Consider the following 21,417-nt stretch of genomic DNA (forward strand, 5'->3'; position numbering starts at 1 on the left):
AACCCGGAACCAGCGAGACCAAGCATTCCAAAAGGACTGGAACAAATTTATATTATATTATATTATATTATATTATATTATATTATATTATATTATATTATATTATATTATATTATATTATATTATATTATATTATATTATATTATATTATATTATATTATATTATATTATATTACATTACATTACATTACATTACATTACATTATATTATATTATATTATATTATATTATATCTGAAAGACAAATGTAAGCAATTAACATCATTTGAAGAGTTATTTGAAGATTTGTAAAATGAAATTGCTACCTGTTCAGGTTGAGTAATGTAAAGTAATGTAAACCATCAGACGGGAGGGATGGAAGTCGTTAGGCTCAGTTGAGCCAAAGAGATAAAATAAGAGGGTATGATGTTATGTAATGTGATTACATGTAAATAAATATCATTTATAGAAATGAGTTGAGTATGGCTCAGAGAAACTAGGAACAGACCATGGGAGTCTACACCCTTTCGTCAACCAAGACATGCATACAAACTCTGTCAATACAAGCTGTGATCACAGGGTAGTAGTAGTGTAAATTCTTAACAGTGGGATCCTGCACATCTCTCAAGGAGCAGAAGCCACCATTCTTTTTCAATAGGGTGTCTCCTTTTTTGCAGAAGTAATTAAAGAAGAAGAAGAGTCGAGCCTTGAACTCCTTTTCCAAATCTACAAGTATGCAGGGCAATGCAAGTGTAGATATAGATATATTTATTTTCAATTTTGAACGGCGGCACTGATTACATACAAATCCCTGTGCTTAGAAGACGATTCTGGCAAATGAAGGACCCCCACCTTGAACATTAGGCTGCCTAATAATGGAGGGTTATGCTTCATTTGGCAGAATTTCCTAGAGGGCAAAATACAGTGGCTAAGCATTCCGGTTACTACAGAATGTATAACAAGAGGCCCTCTTTCACAGTCAAAATATTGCTCATAAACTCATGAAGCAAAAGACAGTCGGTTGTTTTCAACCCACACTTTAGCAGAAGATTATCCTTCCCTTGTCTTTAAGACATCACACAATTCCAGTTAGCTTTACTGGGTCACACATTACTTCAACCATTACTTCCGTTTTTCTCAAAAACCCCTCAATAAAGGCATTGATCTACCCACAGTCTGAGCTGCAATTTTTGAAGAGGAAATAATAAGTCAAATTGTTCAACCAATAACCTGGGGTGGGAAGGAGATGCAGACCATTTGGTAATGTCTACATTAGAAATTGAAGACTTTCAAATTGGTTTAAATGTTTTGGCTCCCCAAGAAACTATGGGAGGAAATAGTTTTATGAACAAGGTAGAGCAGGAGTTGTAGTCCAATTACATCTAGAGTCATTCCTCCAATCCTGAGCTGGAGGTCTCTACCCTGACTACTTTCAGATAGCTAGAGTTCCAGAGGTTTTCTGGATAAAGCCAGGAAGTTAAATCAGATTCATACCAGATTATGTTTACTGTGTAAATGTGCCCTTCAGAAACAAATAAAAAGACAGTGTAACTATAAATTGGGGAGAGGGTTTCTTTTCTACAGAGTCTAGCTACATTTGCTACATTTCCTTCTAGTGTCTCTGCTTTTCCTATCACAGCACTGAGTTTAATCACTTCTCGTTTTTAAATAATACCACAACAATAGTTTGCCAGCCAGCAGCAAACTCAAGGAAGAAACAGAACCTAACGACCCCAAAGGAATAATCATTAATCCCTTCCCCACGATAAATAAACACAAATCTTAAGCAGCCCATGTCACTTTGCCATGAATGTTTCTTCTTCTCCCCAAGGAGGAAACCAAAGTTCTTAGATTCGCTGAGCAAAATATCAGCCCGAGACAGTTTTCCTTTCCATTCACCGCTCAAAACATGACGCAGTCGAAAAACGAGATGCCGGCAGCTGGAATGAAAGTTTGTTTGAGACTCCAGCCCACAAGTAGCAGCAAGTTGTTAATACAAAGGAGCAGCAAGGCAAAAGTGTTTTTTTTAAGGTGGTGATGGAATCCCATCCAGGTGTTTTGAAATGATTCAAAGAAGAGTCAGATCTTCAAACGGCTTTCCTCATCGCTGTCTTTTGATCAATCACCCAAAACAAACCAGTCACTTAATCTGATGATCCATCAGGTTTGAGAAGCCGGTCTGCTTGTTCTCGAGTTAACGTGCGGTTGTTCCTTAAGTTGAATAAAGTCCTGACATGTCTTAACTAGCTGCACAGCTCTTATAACTTAAAATGTCACTTGATTTAAAGAGGGAGGGAGGGGGAGGAGGGGGAAAATAAATAAGTGACATCAATAATGGCCTTCAATTAAAAAAATAATCCACGTCAGCACAGCAGCAGCAGCAGCAGCAGCAGCAGCAGCAGGAAGCCAGTCATGGATTAAACCCTTCCAAGAAGCGTTGACCTAAAAGACAGAGGAGTAGAGAGGACACTCATTAGGAACAGAGGTGGTTGGTAGGACAGGTGGGAGGCCAACAGCAGGTGGTGCCAAAACCAATGACAAATGAAGCCCAAACCAATGGCAGACACAGCCAATTAATTCAAGTTTTGCTCCGGTTCTCCTCCTTTCTACAAGGGGCAATATGGCATCTGAGGAGCTGGCAGCGAAGACCACCCCATGGGCAGGAAGGACAACAAACTGAGGATATTAAGACAGCTCCCCATTGATTAGGACACTGGGAAACCGCTCGACGCTCAGACGTTGCATTTGTTGGTCTCTCTCTGAACTGTCCACCAAATGGGTCTGGGTGTATTTTAGGGCTTGTGGCTCTCAGGAACACAGTAGATTGGCAGCAACCTCAAAGGAGCTAAACGTCATCTTTCAAAAGTGCAGCGCAGACAGTGGGGAACCTCAGTCTGGGTTAGGGCAGAAGTGGCCCTCCAAATCTCTGTTTGGCCCTTGGGAGTTTCCTATAGCCACCCCCTCTCTTCCCAGGCTACGCCTGTCAATGGCCCCACGCTAAGGTCGCACCAAAACGTTGTGCAACTTTCTCAGGCAAAAAGGTATTGCGCTAGCAGGTTTCATTCCACAACTGCCATTGGCATATGGTTTCATCTTTGCATGCCACAGTTCCTTAGCTAGCAAAGGAGGGACATTATGGGACTTTAACCAATGCAGCCTTCCCTAACCTGGTAGGTAAAGTAAAGGTAAAGGGACCCCTGACCATTAGGTCCAGTCGTGACCGACTCTGGGGTTGCGGTGCTCATCTCGCTTTATTGGCCAATGGAGCCAGCATACAGCTTCCAAGTCATGTGGCCAGCATGACTAAGCCGCTTCTGGCGAACCAGAGCAGTGCACGGAAACGCCGTTTACCTTACCTATTTATCTATTTGCACTTTGATGTGCTTTCGAACTGCTAGTTGGGCAGGAGCAGGGACTGAGCAATGTGAGCTCACCCAGTCGCGGGGATTCAAACCACCGACCTTCTGATCGGCAAGTCCTAGGCTCTGTGGTTTAACCCACAGCGCCACCCGCATCCCTTCCCGTAACCTGGTAGCCTCTAGCTATTGTTAGACTTCAGCTCCCATCATGTTCAATTGTTAAGGAATGATGGGAGTTGCAGTCTAGCGGCATACAAAAGGGCACCAAGCCTGAATCAGCACAACAAGTCAACTTTAGGAGAATTTAGAAACATGCATGACTGACTGGACAAAAGCTTTCAAACAAGAAAGGGAAGGAAACTGGAAATCTGTCTGGGCAAAAAAAAAAAATGCATTCATTCAATTTTTAAAGATGAAAAAGGAGGTTCCTAATACATTGGAGAAGGGTGGAAGGACCAAAAAAAAAAAACAGGAAGAAGAAACAGCTTGTGTGCTAATACTTTGGGAAAGCCCATAAATTAAATAAGACTTTTTTTTGGAAGCAAGTTCACACTGTGTCCATCTGTTGAGGCATGCAGCAGTGGAACACTTGGTATGGAAGGTGTCTTAGCGCTCAAGCAAGTTTGCAGTCTGCTGATTTATCTGACGGCAATCCCCTTTGACACTGACCTGAGAGTCTTCCATCTGTCTTTTTCAATGTGGTTCTCGGGGCCTTCGCTCTCGTAGGAAGCCAAGTAAAGTGCTGCAGTCAGAAGAAACAGAACGTCATCATTACAGGCATGCGAGCCAGTGTAGTGTAACGGGTAGTGTGACGGACTAGGACCTGGGAGACCAGGGTTCGAAACCCCACTCAGCTCACTGGAAGACCCCCAGGGCAAGTCACTCACTCTCAGCCTAACCTTACTTACAAGGTCATTGTGGAGATTAAAGTGAGGAGGGGAGAATTGTGTTGAGCTCCCTGGCAAAGAAGTAGGAAACAAATGCAACAAATAAATAGCTATCTTCCAGTCCTTGCCTCAGAGGATTTCTTCAGCATCTCAACGCTTGGGGTAGGGGCCATGTCACTTCCAAGTGTACAGTAACAAGGTCTGGATGGTAAAGAACCCTCTTATAATTTTTTTTTTATTTAAAAAAACTGCTTGCAGAATACTTTATCCATCCTGATCTTCTGTAATGACTGTCCTCCTCCTGCTATTTGTTGTTAGAATATTTGGCTATGGATTTTTGAATTATTGCAATTAATTACATGCCACCTTTCTATCTCAGTTGGGACATTCATGGCAGGCGACAACCATTATTTGAAGCACAGTCGCCGGATTTAAACAACCATTATTTCTAGACTTGCATTGTTTTAATTGTGAATCAAATGTTTTTCTGTTGCGGAGACTGTTTTGCTTCTCCATCCTGTGATTCAGGTGGACTTCCTTCCTTCCTTCCTTCCTTCCTTCCTTCCTTCCTTCCTTCCTTCCTTCCTAGAGCTATTATGTACCTTTATTCATTGATAAGAGCAAACCAGTCCTTTGCGATTGGAAGCGGGGGTTGTCTTGATGATGCTATGGATGCTAGCCAATCAGCACTGTATAAAGCTGGCCTTTCATCACTAACTTGTAGTACAGTGGGTTTTTTGTACCCCTCTTTCCCAGAGACTCACAGGTGTATCAAATGCTAACTCTGCCCTTCTTCTCGCAAGGGGCTACCTCCAACAAAGCTAGAGCTAGACTGCATTTCCCAAAGAATCAAGTGATAGATGACAGCAGGCACACTGCAGAGTGACCAGAATTTGCACATCTCTTACCATCCTCGCTGAAGACTGGGACGGTGAGCAGGTATGGAAGGATTTTCCGGTCTCTTTCAAAAGGGCACTCAACTTGTTTCCACGTCATAAACTCACTCACTTGTTTAGCCAGTTCCCAAAATTTCTGGAATTTAATAGAGGGCAGAGAAGGTCAGTAAAAACATGTTCACAAAAAGAAAACAAACCCAACAACTAATCAAAGTCTGAGTCAAGAAAAGAGAGGGATGCGTGGTGTAAAATTCCAAATTAGTATTTCCAACAGCTGCGACAGAGGTAGAAAGGTAAAGGGACCCCTGATCATTAGGTCCAGTCATGGCTGACTCTGGGGTTGCGGTGCGCATCTCGCTTTATTGGCCGAGGGAGCCAGCGTACAGCTTCCAGGTCATGTGGCCAGCATGACTAAGCTGCTTCTGGCGAACCAGAGCAGCGCACAGAAACGCCGTTTACCTTCCCGCCGGAGTCTACTTGCACTTTGACGTGCTTTTGAACTGCTAGGTTGGCAGGAGCTAACCCTGCTGCTGGGAGCTCACCCTTTTGCGGGGATTCAAACCGCTGACCTTCTGATCGGCAAGCCCCAGGCTCTGTGGTTTAGACCTCAGCGCCACCCGTGTCCCTTACGATAGAGGTACACTCTTTTTCTGAAGTAAGAACTGATGACACCACTTCACCCTTATATGACGGTGATGCTTCACCCTTAAGAGAGCTACAACTCCCAGGAAGTGGGCTTCATAATCTGTGAAAGGAATGGGGGTCTCCTAACAACTCTCAGCACCCTTAACAAACTTCAGTACCCAGGATTCTTTGGTGGAAGCCATGACAGTTTAAAATGGGATAGCTCAGTCGGTAGAGCATGAGACCTTTAATCTCAGGGTCATGGGTTTGAACCCCACATTGGGCAAAAGATTCCTACATTGCAGCGGATTGAACAAGATGACCCTCAGGGTCCCTTCCTACCATAGCTGTCAACGTTTCCCTTTTTTAAAGAGAAATTCCCTTATTCCGAATAGGATTCCTTGCAGGAAAAGGAAAAAGTTGACAGTTATGCTTCCAAACTCTACAATTCTATGATTCTGCTTGAAATGTATAGTGCAGATGTGGCCCTAAAACAGATGTAAAGAGAGAGAGAGAGGGAACCTGAATGCTTGTCTGTTTTTAGAGGAAGGGCATGGCCAACCACAAGCAGTGAAAGAGACAAAGTCAGAGCAGACATTTCCCCCCCAAAGGGTGGGGTCTTTGCCAACAGGACCCGGCAGCAGACACCAAATGATGAAGTCTATACCTCCGGGACTAGTCATGCTCACAATTAGCATCAAGAGATGGGCAGCCAACCCTCCGGCAAGGCTTTCTGCTCACAGTTTAATTAGCAAAGCTTGTCGGTTAAAAAAACAAACCACACACAGACACATTGAGAAATTCCGAGCATGCTCTACTTACTTCGAAATTGACGTGGCCGTTGGGCAGGCGGTTGGCGCAGCCCTCGTTGAGGAAGTAAATGTCCTTGATAAGAAGGCTGAAGAAAGGGATGACGATCTAAGGAAGAAGGGGAACAACGGGCTTAGTTAGCATCCGTTCCAGAAGGGAGGCAGCGCAACAATGGGCAAAGTCAAGGTGTTCCAGTAAAAACTTGAAAACGGCTAATGCATGTAGCCTAGAGGCAAAGGAGCATTTCTAAGGTGGCTTATACAAAGTCTGACCTTTTTATTCATCTAGTTCAGCACCATTGACACTGTCTAGTAGCCTTCCCCTCCCTTTCAGCAGCGCTGAAGCTAGCATAATAGTGACACTGTTTGTCTAAGGCACACACTCTTTCTACCAAAGGCCAGGGATCGGGGCTGAACACAAGTATTAATGAACTTATGAGTTGTTAAGTGTATTCTGAAAACCACGAACAACAACAAGACTGAAAGTGGTAATGCCTGGGAACTGCCATGGCATTGCCATCTTCTGAAACGCCTTCAAGGATCTTTCGTTACACTCCCTGCAAATTCCTAAGGCCCAGCTGAAATTAAGCAGGACTGTGGCCAACGTTGAGCTGAAGGTTCTTCACTCTGGATGTATTTGCCAGTTTATTTATTAAATTTATACCTTGGCTCTTCTTCCCAAAGGACCCCAGGGCAGCAAGCAACAAGTGAGCAAACATCTTAAAAACCATCCCGATACAGCCGCACACTGGGAAACCTCAATTTAAAAGGCCTGATGAAAGAGAGGTCTTTGCAACAGAGATGAGGCCTAGTTGATATTCAAGCGGGAAGTGATTCCAAAGGACTGGTGCTGTGACTGGTGCTGTAACCGGTTCCTATGTTGTGTGGAATGGACCTCCTAATAAGATGGTATCTGCAGGAGGCCCCCATCTCCACAGCACAGCGACGAGGGCTGGGTGATACCTGGTTTTCAACACCGTGATATACAAATATATCACAATGTCTGGAATAAGGGCGGATCTACATAAAGGCATGGGCTGGCTGCACGGTTTTTCTCACATTGTGATTTTTGCATAACACACACACACATCATGATTCGCCATGTCGGCAGGTCAAAAATAATGAAACCGATATCATGATATGGACTTCAAACCAGTTTTGGATGATATATCGATATATCACCCAGCCCTAGCAGTGACTGATTTGGACTATAAGGGGTGTCCATCAGGTATCCTGGTCCCAAGTGTTATGGGATTTTGCACACCAAAACCAACTTCTTGAACTTAGCTAGGGAGCTAAATGGGAGCCAGTTTCCCTTTGGGTTTCCCATTGCATCTGGCATGCAAACACATGGAAACATACACACAATATCAGTATATTTCCAAACTTACAAGCTTATCACAAGAGTCTTAATACCTGATATATGAACCTTCCTCTTTCCCTACTTCACAACCTCAGTTCCATGGGGTGTTGGACCATAATAATCTTTTCAACCCCCTCCTGCAGTTTCTACTTCTAGCATTCCCTTTCCACCAAAACAAACAACCCAACCTACAATTGATCATGCAGGTAAAGGCTGGCTTTTTTAAAAGGTTCAGCTGAACTCCAGGATGTACTACTTTCCTCAAAGTACAGATATTTCAGAGAGTATCTTTTGGCCGAGGAGCAGCCTGCAAAGCTTTCATCTTTCTGCCTTTCATCCGGAAAGAGCAAAGTGTTTGATTCTCACTCTTTTCTAACTTTGCTCCATTTCTGGGGCAATGGAAACGAGAGAGAAAACCCACTAAGAAACTGATTCTCTGCAAAGGCAGCCATGGACAGGAATAACATCGCATTTCCCCATCAGGAAAGGCTTGCCCAAATAATTAGTGTTCCAGCTTGATTCATTTGCATTATTAAAACACATGCCTGGGGAACATGTAGCCTTCAAGAAGTTGCTGGACTACAACTCCCATCATTCAAGACCATCAACCACATTGACTGGGGATGATGGAAGTTGGAGTCCAATGAAATTCTGCAAGGTTCCTATTATAAAGCCTTCCTTTCTGCTAGCTTAAAAACAGTAGAGGCTCTGACGCCATCACTAGTAAAGGTAAAGGGACTCCTGACCGTTAGGTCCAGTCGTGGCCAACTCTGGGGTTGCGGCGCTCATCTCGCTTTATTGGCCGAGGGAGCTGGCGTGCAGCTTCCAGGTCATGTGGCCAGCATGACTAAGCTGCTTCTGGTGAACCAGAGCAGCGCACGGAAACGCCGTGTTTTTTTTACCTTCCCGCTAGAGCGGTACCTATTTATCTACTTGTACTTTAACATGCTTTCGAACTGCTAGGTTGGCAGGAGCTGGGACTGAGCAACAGGAGCTCACCCCGTCGTTGGGATTCGAACTGCCGACCTTCTGATTGGCAAGTCCAAGGCTCTGTGGTTTGACCCACAGCGCCACCCGTGTCCCTCTGACGCCACCACTAGCCCTCACCTTTCATTTTTTAAAATGACAACGACAAATTCCTAGGCCTTAAGAGTCACATGTATATGTTCGAAAGCGTGTGGGCAATGTATGGCAAAATATGAGGAGCCCAAGGGATGGATAAAATAAATCCCTAATAGCAAAGGACAGCATTTAGTATGTTGCATAGCTCCTTGCTTCTCCTCATGGACTAGCCAAACCGGAATAAATTATCCAAAGTAAGAGAACTATACAAATGGGCCTAGCTTGCATCATTTATACAAGTTGCAGAAGGGAGATTTCCTTGGCATGAAACTGTGATTACCTTGGCACAGTATTCAAGAGTATTTTTTTTTTTAGTGCAAAGCACACAGAACCCTTTAGGACAGGCCAGATGCTACATTTCTTTATGAGAAAAGTGACAATCAGTGACTAAAAATGCACATTTCCCCCCCAAGACAGTTCCCAGTTAGTAGGAAGCTGTGCTCCAGGCAGACGGCTTACCTGGTGCACACCTCCTAATAAGTAAATTTGATCCCTGGCCAACCGCAAATATATTTGCAAATCATACCTTCTCTCTGTTGCTGTGTGCTGTCAAAGACCTCTGAGCTGCTCCACGCAAAGCTGTGCGGTAATTGTAAAAATTGCTGGAAGGGTCCATTTGATGCTAGATTTTAAAAAAAAGAATGGAAATGTTCACAACATTTCCATGCCATAGCAGACACTACGAAATTATTTAGAAGTCCAGCATTTAATTCAGTGGAAGAGCACCGGATATGAAGCAGCAATCGGCCTGTTTTTAGATAGTTTTTAGTTTGCTGCTGGTGTTACCAATAATTTCATTGTTTTCTTCATCTGTAAACTGCTCTGAGGTTTGTTTACTTTTTACATATGTAAATTTTAGGAAATAAACAAATGAAGCAGACAACCAGCAAAGCCTCATCCAAAATTCGAAAGAGAGACAGAGATGGATGGAGATAAGCCACTGTATAGCTCCATACTTAGATAATCAGACGTTTGAGTCAGATAAGCTATTTGGAAGGAATAGGAAATTTAACAAATTGGGACCCATGTTCTGCATATTCGCCCACAGAATAGATTTTCAGTGTAACGTTCCTTTTAGTATATTATTTAGTTTTATTATGTTTGTGTCCTCTGCCCTGGGACCTTCATGTGAAGGAGATATTACAAACGTTCAAAATAAATAAATAAAGCGTTGCCCATTAAATGGCATATGGAAAGCATAGACTACTATAGATTTTTCTAATGGGCTAGGAGCTTCTCTTGTTGCTACACTGTAAGCAGCAGTGTGTAATCAGAACATTTTAAGATATTACCCACCCTCTCCAAACTTTAATGGAACTAGCATTAGGGATAGAAAAAATGGACAGAATAGGTAGATATCTTTGCATAGATGATGAGAACCACTTGTCCCCCTGGCTGATAAACAACTGGATAAACAAGATTTCAGGTGACTAAACCACATTTACCTCGAGAATGTCGAATTTGGCCGTCTTAACTTTTGACCAGGTTTTCTTTAGTCTGGAGACAGGGCTCATGTTCATTCCAGCTTTTAGTTCAGAAGGCCGCAAGGAAGATGCAGAAACAAGAGCGAAAGAGCACATCATTATTCTGGACTAGATATATTTAAAAAGCAGGGGACAGGGAATTGAATATTTGCAAAGATAGCCATTCTGGCCTCCTTACAGCATTATGAAGATGTGACTAGAAAGTACTGGAGCTGCAGGTCTGGCAGCAAAAGCAGCCTCACATCCTTCTGTCCTCTGTCCTGAGAGTTGAGACTAAGGCTATGTGCACGCCAAACATTTAAAAGCACATTACTTCCCCCCAAAGAATCCTGGAAACTGTAGTTTGCAATTTTCAGCTCCTGTAACAAACTACAGCTCCCCAGATTCATTTTTGGGAGAAGTCAGATACTTTAAATGCAGGGTTTGTATACAGCGTAAAAGACAAAACTAAGAATCAGGAAGTGTTTGTTCCCAATCTTGCCTCTGCCATGGTGACCTTTGGCACCCCATTCTCTCTCGGCCTCAGTCCTTCCCTCCTCAAATTGGGGATAATACCAATGACTACAGAGTTGTTGTAAGGATTACAGCTATATAATAGATGTGAAGCAATCTGAATTATCATCATATTTCTTAATTAGCCTAGTGTCCTAGTGTGGATTGTGACAATATAGAAACACAATATTAAAATCAGTTAAAACAATTTGCAGTCAAAAGAATTGCTTGGGTCCTAACTGGAGATACTGTGCAGGTAAGTATCATTACAGTGGTGCCCCGCAAGACGAATGCCTCGCAAGACGGAAAACCCGCTAGACGAAAGGGTTTTCCGTTTTGGAGGTGCTCCGCAAAACGAATTTCCTATGGGCTTGCTTCGCAAGACTACAATGTCTTGCGAGTTCCTGCTGGTTTTTTTCCCTCCCCCCCTTTTTCTAAGCCGCTAAGCCGCTTATCAGCTGATCCGATCAGCAGATAAGCCGCTAAAAGCCGCTAATAGTGCTAATCCGCTAATCCGTCAATGGGCTTGCTTCGCAAGACGAAAAAACCGCTAGACGAAGAGAATCACAGAACGGATTCTTTTCGTCTTGTGAGGCACCACTGTATTATTATTCACTCTGCAAAGCAACAAGACAGTTCTATCTGGTTAGTGATACTACATTACAGAGCAGTTGTGTGGCAGGAGTGGGGAGACACAGGGTACAGCTATTGGCAGCAACAATATAAATCTTCCCTGACCTGCTGTCCCCCACATGTTTCTGGCTAAGCTACAACTAGAGAGTGGGAAGAAAGCCAGTTCAGTTTGACCATGCTCCCTGGGGCTGTCTAACCACATCTGCAGTGTCACAAGTTGGACAAGGCATCAGTATACCTGAAGGAGCCACATTGTTGTGCTCAGACACTGAGGTCCAGCGCCGAGGGCCTTCTGGCGGTTCCCTCACTGCAAGAAGCCAAGTTACAGGGAACCAGGCAGAGGGCCTTCTCGGTAGTGGCACCCGCCCTGTGGAACACCCTCCCACCAGATGTCAAAGAGAAAAATAACTACCAAACTTTTAGAAGACATCTGAAGGCAGCCATGTTTAGAGAATCTTTTAATGTTTAATAGGTTATTGTATTTTAATATTCTGTTGGAAGCTGCCCAGAGTGGCTGGGGAAACCAGCTAGATGGGCAGGGTATAAATTATTATTATTATTAGCCCAGATCTGACCTGAATCAGACTGAGCTGAGCCAACTCATTCTCCAAACCAAGCACCCTTTAACAAGCAACAATTTAAAAATACCATGCAACTACAAAGTATTCCCGTCTATACTTACAAATAATGGCCATTAATGAGTTGAAGTTGCCAATGTTAAAGCACTCCCGGGCCACGTCGATGAAGTACTCTATCATCCTCGCTCGGTGCTTTTTCTTCACAGGCTGAAGGAAGGAAAACAAACCCAAAAGAGAATTAATTTAATTTAATTTAATTCTTGTAGAGGAAGGGACAAATGAAGGGGGAAAGCGCAGGTACATATGTCTATATCCAGAGGGTTCTTTTGTAACAGGACTCAACTGGTAGAGAGTTCCAGAACCTCTTTTTTTCTACCCATGGTGGCCATTTTGTGCTGGCACCCACGGCACTTTCATGAGTGCCAACGCCTCATCTTTTTGCCAAAAAAAATCACTGTCCCTACCATCTATGACACTGTAATTTTGTAGCCTTATGAGGATTTGCCCTCGGGTGGGAAAAATATTGCGCCTGTAAAGGGAAGTGGGAGTCAACAGACACTCAAGGAATAGTTTCGGAGAAAAGGGTTTTATTTCTACCATCCATGAACTGCTAGAAGGAGCAAGTGTGATAAGTCACAAAAAGCATGCACGAAGTTCACAATCATGTGCACAAGCATATATTCCCCTTTCTAGTTCCCTCCTCCTTTCTCCTTCCTCAGGAGTCCTCTGAGCATGTACAGAAAGCTGTCTTGGGACTATTGGGACTCTGGGACCCTTCCCAGGAAAAGGGGAATGAGAGTGGTTCAGCATGTCCAGAGATGTTGCAACTAGAATGAGATAAGATTCAGTTTCTCTTGCCTGCTGTGAACAGAGCCTATTCATTAGCCTTTAAAAGTAACATTTTGCCTTTTGCCACAGCATCTTGTGAGAAAAGCAGAGAAGAGCCGAGAAAAGCTGTTTTGGATTTTTAGAAGACAAAAGGAGTTTGGGACAGTTTTGAGGCCTGGGGTGATTATTGAAGCCTGGGGTGATTTCAGACAGGATTTGGGTATCGTGTCCCTTCATTCCCCCCTGTTTGTTTTTGGACAGCCGCCAGGCCTGTCCCAAATGGACCACTATCCTTTCTTGGGGCCACTTAGAGGGGGGAATGAAGGAAGGTGAGGACAGGTGATCTCACCTAGGCCCGAAGTCACCCCCCCCCCCAAAGCAGGCTCAAAGCTTTTCAAAATCATTTTCTCAGCAGCTAAGCATCAGAAACTTTCCGCTCTGCTGTAACAAAGGTAGATAACAGTCCATTGTTTCTCAGGCCTTTCTCATGCCTTCTGGCCTTGCTAAAGAACCACATTGCAACTTGCTTTCTGTCCGGGAACCATGCCAGAACAAGAGATTGAAACAACTGGAACACACTGAAACCCCTTCACCCCCCTTTCCTGCCAAGAGTCCAATAGTCCCAAGACAGCTTTCTGTTCATGCTCAGAGGAACTCATAGGCAGGACTCCTGAGGGAAGAGAAAGGAGGAGGGAACTGGAAAGGGGAATATATGCTTGTGCACATGATTGTGAACTTCGTGCATGCTTTTTGTGACTTATCACACTTGCTCCTTCTACCAGTTCATGGATGGTAGAAATAAAACCTTTTTCTCCGAAACTATTCCTTGAGTGTCTGTTGACTCCCACTTCCCTTTCCCGGGCGCAATATTTTTCCCACCCGAGGGCAAAGCCTCATAAGGCTACATTTCAACATTATTCTACAGATACAGTACAAGAACTTGCAACACAAGGAGGACTTTAGGTTGTTCCATCAGATCCACGCTTGGTATATTTGATCTATGTACTAGTGGCTGTTTCAGAACTGACAGAAAATCACAATGGGACTCTCATCTCACATTCAGTGGAGGGCTATCAAGGCCCTTCTGCTAACCTTAGCTAGGTACTTCAGGCTCACACACATTTTATTCTCTTTGGGTGAGCAAATTAAAATCATCCGAAGAAAGGATTTCGCACAGGGACTGAAATGTAGAGCCGATTAACACACGTATTCGCAGGCCTGGCAGCATTACCTGGCATCATTGGTGCCAACCCCTTGCCAGACTCAAATGGTGGAGGGATATACCATTTCACACTAGAGAGAGGGCAGGGTATCATATTTTAAATTCTCCTCCATGTTAAAAACAAAACACCAAGTTGAACACATTCCCAACATAAACTAGAGCAGGCTTCTTCAACCTCGGTCCTCCAGATGTTTTGGGGCTACAATTCCCATCATCCCTGACCACTGGTCCTGCTAGCTAAGGATCATGGGAGTTGTAGGCCAAAAACATCTGGAGGGCCGAGGTTGAGGAAACCTGAACTAGAGGAAGATTGAGCACACCTCCCATTTTCAGTTTACTACTTGCAGGGAGATTTTTTTGATGTGGAAGGGTGTTACAAGTATGGCACCCAACACCCCAAACTGTAATCTGATTTGCTTACCATGCATATTTCTGTGGCAACTAAGTAGCTGAGCCTGTTGAACCATTCTACGTAGGCTTCCAGGTTCCGGGCCTTCTTCCGGTCACCATAGCAGCTCTGAGAAGATAAGAGCAACCGTTTGTTTCCCATGCCATGTTTCCAAGCGGGGGGAAATTCAACTTCTACAGCTTTATTATTGTCTTTACTTCACCTTGGTTTAAATGAGGTTTTATGTATAATACCTAAGCGGCATTCCCCTTCCAGAACTACAATTCCCAGAGTTCCCTGGGAGGAGGGATGGGCTGTTAAACCACTCTCAGAATAGTAGCCATCTGTGAGGGGGATAAGGGTCTCCTAACAAGTCTCAGCACCCTTAAAACTACAGCTCCCATGATTCTTTGGGGGAAGCCATGACTGTTTAAAGTGCTTCAAGTGAATGATGTTAGAATTAGTCAACAGATGCTGTAATCTGGTGACGGTTTTACCCTCCCAGTTAACTTCTGTTCAGCATCATGGACTGACATGACTCTCCAGGAAGCCAAAAGCAACCGCAGGCAACCTCTTCAGTCTCTGCACTGCCATGTTCCTGCCCATCCTCTCATTTCTTCCCCTGCTGCTCCTCCTATATGGAACCCACATAGTCCTGGTCTCAGTGTTGCAATCCTAGATTATCAATGGAGTTCACAGAATCACGCGTAATCGCAGAATTATACAGTTGGAAGGGATCAAGAGAATGATCTAGTCCAGCCAGTTAAGTTGTGGGTGAACATATCAGACGACACAGCGATTCTTCAAACAGTTCTTGTTTATTCACAGGCCAGAACAGAACTGAACTGAAGGGTTCAGCCAGCCTGCTTATATAGAGCTCCAGTACAACACAACTGTAACCATTTTCTGTAACTATCCAATCACTGAACGTCACTTTCAATCCCTTATTTGCATATGTCGACCTGAGTGAAAACTATCTACAGTATCCCCCCTGCTGGCCGAGGGTGAGAACTTCAGTACATAACACAGCCTTTCTCAACCTTGGGTCCCCAGATGTTTTTGGTCTACAACTCCCATCATCCCTGACCACTGGTCCTGTGAGCTAGGGATCATGGGAGTTGTAGGCCAAAAACGTCGGGGGACCCAAGGTTGAGAACCACTGGTTCTAGTCCAACCCCGCAATGTAGGAATCTTTTGCCCAACGTGGGGCTTGGACCCACGACCCTGAGATGAAGGCCTTCATGCTCTACTGATAGAGTTAGCTGAACTTGTCCTGTAGACTGACTGAAACCTAGCACCCACACAAATGTCCACCCAGCCCCCTCATTCACCTTGTCGTTATCCAGCGGGTCCTTTTGTACAAATGCCTGGACAAACTCCTGTGGTCCAATGTAGTTGAGCCTCTCCTGCAGAAAAGGGAAAAGAAAGGAATCAGGACCGGTGGCAAAATTCGCACACAGCCGTCAAAGAAAGGCGAACACAGAATACTGGCAAGATAAGGAGGCAGCGCAGAGCAGGACAGCGTCAACTCACTAGCTCTATGTGAGTCAGCTGCTGGGCTAGCATGTAAGGGTCGCTGCAGACAGTGATGATATCCCTCTGAATGGCCTGGGGTTTGGTCTTCAGGACCGTCAGCCGGTCCGTCGAGCTCGCGTTGATTTTTGCAAGCACCTCCTCGTACTGGCTAAGGGAGGCCAGCTTACGAATGAGATTCTGGATGATTTGCTGCACATTTTTCCGGTACATCTGCCAAAGGAAAAGAAAATAATTAATTCATCAATCAATTTCATTCATATCTCACCGTTCCTCCAAAGAACAGACATGGTGGCCTACAGGGTTAGATGACTGCAATGCATTACATGCAGGGCTGCCTCTGAAGACGGTTCGGAAACTTCAGCTAGTGCAGAATTCAATGGCCAGGCTGCTCACTGCGGCAAGGCGGTTTCAGCATATGACACCAATCCTGGCCCAAGCTCAATGGCTGCACTTTAGCTTCTGGGTCCAATTCAAAGTACTGGTTTTGACCAATAAAGCCTTAAACAGCTCAGGCCCACAGTACCTCAAAGACAGCCTCTCTCCATATGAACCTACCCGGACCCTGAAATCAACCTCTGAGGTCTTACATTGTGTGCCTTCTCCACGTGAGGTCTGGAGAGTGGCAAGATGAGAACGGGCCTTTTTTGTGGTGGCTCCCTGTTTGCGGAACACTCTACCCAAGGAGGTTTGCTTGGTGCCTTCATTATATAATTTTATGTTGTGAACCACCCTGAGATCTAAGGATGAAGGACGGTATGCACATTTTATTAACACCACCAATATTATAATTATAATACCTCCCTGCCTTTTTAAACCTCATAGCATTCCTGTGAAGCAAGTTAGAGTGACATACAGTGACTAACCCAAGGTAATCCAGTGAGCTTCATGGCTGAGTCAGGATTTGAACTCGGGTCTTCTAGGCCCTAGTCTTACACTCTAACCACTACCCCACGCTGGCTCTGTTATTGAGTTATGCTTCATGCATATGTAATATCCTCAAGTATTCAAAGTGATTCATATTAGCACAGCCCTGTAAGGCATTGTTATCCCCATGGGTATGGCAGTATTCACCAGTATAGCACCGCTCTTCTGGAAGCCCACGGAAGCCATTTTGTGCTGGCACCATGACGCTTTTAATAAGATATTAGTACAGGCTACTTCATTTAAAAAAACCAAAAACAAACCAAAATCACACTGTTTTTGAGCCAAGCCATGGTTTAGCTTAGTATTATACTCTAACCTGGACTCTTGATCCAGACAAACCACAATCTGTAGCCAAGGCTTGTTCTATAGCTTACTGTTCTTAGTTTGTGTGTGAGGAGATAAGCCCTGAGTCCAGGTTTGGATGCAATGCTAAACTAAACCATGGATTGGCTCACAGCAGCAGCATGATCGGACGAGAATCAAAGTTGCTGTGATCTCAACTCATATGGCGATTTGTTCACTCTAAACCATGGTTTGGCTTAACATTCCATACAATAATAATAATAAATTTTATCTATATCCCGCCCTCCCCAGCCGAAGCCGGGATCAGAGCGGCTAACAACAATAAAACAGTATAAAAGTATAGCATAAACAACACTCTAAAATCATTCATTATAAAATAAATTAATTCAGGCCACTGGCAACCATTGGGCCAGAGCTCCGCGAAGATTGCCGAGGGAGGGAGTCAGGCTGTGCCCTGGCCAAAGGCCTGGTGGAACAGCTCTGTCTTGCAGGCCCTGCGGAAAGATGTCAAGTCCCGCAGGGCCCTGGTCTCTTGTGACAGAGTGTACCACCAGATCGGAGCCACAGCCGAAAAAGCCCTGGCTCTGGTTGAGGCCATACAAACTGAGTAACCGACACTTTAACAAAGCAGCACATTTAAAGACCTATAAATTTATTACAGCATAAACAGGATTTTGGATGGGAAAATCTCTGCCCACTCAGATTCCGCTGCCGAAAGGCACTGAGTGTGACAGCTTGGGAGACCGTAATGAGAGATGGCTTTCAGTGATCACTGGGGAGATATCTCAGCCTAAAGACAAAAGAATATCCTTATCACCGATTGCCTGTTGGGTGAGCTATACATGCTTATCTCACGATTTGATGTGACAGCTAATAAAGGTCAATGCAAAGGCGGGGGGGGTGAGTGAGTGAGGGGGGGTGGAGAGAGGGAGGGAGATTGAGAGATATAATCCATATGTTTAAATACACATATAAATAAACTCAAGTTCTCTGTCTCCAAGTGGGTGGATGTGATTTTACATTCAGACACAAAGGCCACCTTACCAAACTCTCGCCCGTTGTCATAGACTGGCTGGATGCAGAGGACTGGTAGGAACCCCCAGGGAAAAAAGGCTCAGAGCCAGGGGATTGTGTGATGACAATGCTCAGAGGGAGCAGACTGGGGAGAGGAGGTGTCCGAAGCTGGAGAGGCAACAGGCTTTAGTGAGCAGGAAGAGGCTATGACAGAGAGCAGTCCAGAATCAGGAGCTGGAGAGGAGGAGGACCAGCCTTCTGCTGTGACCAGCTCTTCTCCCCCTAATCCCCTACAACCCAGAGAGGAATGAAGAGGGCAGAGCAACAAGACACAAGACGATGGAGCCTTGGGCTGCTGGGAAAGGAACTGAGGAGGAGCCTTAGAGTGTGGTGGGAAGGCAGGGACCTTCAGTGCTTGCAACTGCCTCACTGGGACAAGACCTACTGGGCAGAGTAGCAGGGATCACTAGGCCTGTACTGTTTTGGTTTCTCTGAGTAAAGAATTAGCTCACAGCTGGGTGTTTTATTTCTGACCGGCTTCTGACACCAGTCCTTAGTGGGCAGGATCTGGACAGGCTCGCTTTAAACCCAGCCCGAGTTGCAATATTGTCATACAGGATGCGGCTGAAAGCAGTTAAGATTTGGGGAGTGGGGTGGAGGGTACAGCAAACAGCACTAACGGAGGGCGTCCGTTCAGTCACCTGGGGCGGATGGGCAAACCTACGTAGGACTTCCTACAAACCCCTCAACTCTTGTAGCGATCTGCATTGCAGTGCAAAAGAAACAAGGTCACTCCCTCCTGCATTTACCCTTCCAAGAGAATTACTAGCCAATATAACTAATAATTTATGACATCCAGAACTGTACTGCGACGCTGGCTTTCTCTCTCAACCACTCCACCTTTTCATAAGGGGGTGGGGGAAACAGAGTCTCTTCGAGATTCAGAAAATCTTTGTTGTTATTATTTTTACGTGAACATTTATTACCCTCACATAATCTTTTCGGAACATTTTAATCTGAGGAACCCCTGCTAAGGAACCCATGGTGTGTGGGGACATACTCTTGGGCCACTAAGCAAGGCCAGCAAGGGCTTTTCGTAGGCCTGATGCAGAGATGTCCATTTCATTCTGAAAGTGTCTCCTTCCTTTTAAAAAAAAAAAAACAACCCAGAACCCATCTAAGTCCTTTAGGAAGAATTAAAGCACTGCAAGCTTCCATAAAATGCAATGTCCCACATTGGGCGTCATAGATAAAGTGGGATATGCAGTCCAAGTAAATAAATAAATAAATAGATAAATAAATTTTAATTTATACCCTGCCCTTCCCGACCAGGGCCTGGCTCAGGATGGCTAACACCAAATATGAATTACAATAAAACGTAATAGGAAAACAACAACAACCAACCAACCAACAAACAAACAGTTAATTAAAATACGGCTTAAAATGCAGCTTAAGATGCAGCCTCATTTTAGTAGTAGCCCATAAATCAAGACCATAAAGGGAGGAAACATCAGCTATTCACCCAAGCCAGCTATCCATGCTGGTCCTACATGGGACAGCAAAAAAGTCAACGGAAAATTTATATACCAAATCCCATATAAGGGGTCAGAGTGATTCTAAGCCGAAGGCCAGGCGGAACAGCTCCATCTTGCAGGCCCTGCAGAAAGATGTCAAATCCCGCAGGGCCCTAGTCTCCTGTGACAGAGCATTCCACCACATAGGGGCCAGTGCTGAAAAGGCCCTGGCCCTAGTTGAAACCAATCTAACCACCTTGCGACTTGGGACCTCCAAAATATTATCATTTGTGGACCTTAAGGTCCTCCGCGGGACATACCAGGAGAGGCGGTCCTGTAGGTACGAGGGTCCTAGACCGCATAGGGCTTTAAAGGTCAAAACCAGCACTTTAAACCTGACCCTGTACTCCACCGGGAGCCAGTACAGCTGGTAAAGCACTGGATGAATGTGATCTCGCAGCAAAGACCCCGTAAGGAGCCTCGCCGCGGCATTCTGCACCCGCTGGAGTTTCTGGGTCAGATTCAAGGGCAGCCCTGCGTAGAGCAAGTTACAATAATCAAGCCTGGAGGTGACTGTTGCATGAATCACTGTGGCCAGATCAGGGCGAGAAAGGTAAGGGACCAACTGCTTAATACGGCGGAGATGGAAAAATGCCACCTTTGCTGTGGCTGCAACCTAAGCCTCCGTAGAAAGGGAGGCATCAAAGGTAACACCCAAAATCTTCACAGAAGGCACTGGCACTAATTGAGCCCCCTCAAGAGATGGGAGTTGGCCCCCCAACCCCACGTCATCCCGACCCAGCCAGAGGACCTCTGTCTTCGAAGGCTTTAACTTCAGTCAGCTCCCACACAGCCATAGCTTCCAAGCATCTGGTCAGTGTGTTCGGGGCCGAGTCAGGGCTGCTGTCCATCAACAGATAAAGCTGGGTGTCATCAGCATATTGATGAAAACCCAGCCCAGAACTGCGGACAATCTGGGCAAAGAAATGAATGGTGTGTGTACACACACGCACCACACATTTGTTATCCCACATGCCAGCTGACAGGCACCGGCTGGCAAACAGGTGGTTTATCAAAGGGGAAAGAAGCAGCTGGGATTAAGCGTGGGGGGGGGGCGGGAATAGTGGGGAGGGAGAGGCCCCAAGGGATTTTGGAAGCAGAGCAAACGCAGAGCAGCTCGATAGGTTGGAGGTTGTGGGAAGAAAGCAGAACGGGGAAGGGAGGGAGAGTCACGCAGGAGAGCTCAAGTATGTGATTTCCATAGTGCGCCAGGAGAACATATGGGCAGATAAAAGACTCGGAGGCTGGTCCATTCGTGCGAACTCAGCAGGGAGGATGGGGACAAAAGCAGGAGTTGGCTCTGTCTGTCATTTGACTCTGACTCTATACCTCCTGTTAGCCTCTCTGCCTTCTGCCCCGCTAGATAAAAGCAGATTTCGAACCACAAATGCTTCCAAAGTCTT

The 21,417-nt window shown here is 45.0% G+C and overlaps 1 protein-coding gene across 2 annotated transcripts in view; it reads right to left on the reverse strand.

Annotated features, from left to right (window-relative positions):
• Positions 1 to 729: 729 nt before the first annotated feature.
• RASGEF1B (RasGEF domain family member 1B) overlaps positions 730 to 21,417 on the reverse strand; it is a 264,461-nt gene continuing 243,773 nt past the window's right edge. For both annotated transcript variants that reach the window (XM_083458826.1, XM_083458827.1), the window contains 10 exons: positions 16,197 to 16,409; positions 15,995 to 16,069; positions 14,697 to 14,792; positions 12,330 to 12,432; positions 10,484 to 10,563; positions 9,565 to 9,660; positions 6,567 to 6,662; positions 5,133 to 5,256; positions 4,007 to 4,079; positions 730 to 2,420 (listed from right to left, as the gene is read on the reverse strand). In XM_083458826.1, coding sequence (XP_083314952.1) covers positions 2,396 to 2,420; positions 4,007 to 4,079; positions 5,133 to 5,256; positions 6,567 to 6,662; positions 9,565 to 9,660; positions 10,484 to 10,563; positions 12,330 to 12,432; positions 14,697 to 14,792; positions 15,995 to 16,069; positions 16,197 to 16,409 — 981 coding nt within the window. In that variant the 3' untranslated portion in view covers positions 730 to 2,395. The remainder of the gene's footprint in view (positions 2,421 to 4,006; positions 4,080 to 5,132; positions 5,257 to 6,566; positions 6,663 to 9,564; positions 9,661 to 10,483; positions 10,564 to 12,329; positions 12,433 to 14,696; positions 14,793 to 15,994; positions 16,070 to 16,196; positions 16,410 to 21,417) is intronic.

This window comes from Podarcis liolepis (genome assembly GCF_965112155.1).
Source record: "Podarcis liolepis genome assembly, chromosome: 9".
Lineage (NCBI taxonomy): Eukaryota > Metazoa > Chordata > Lepidosauria > Squamata > Lacertidae > Podarcis > Podarcis liolepis.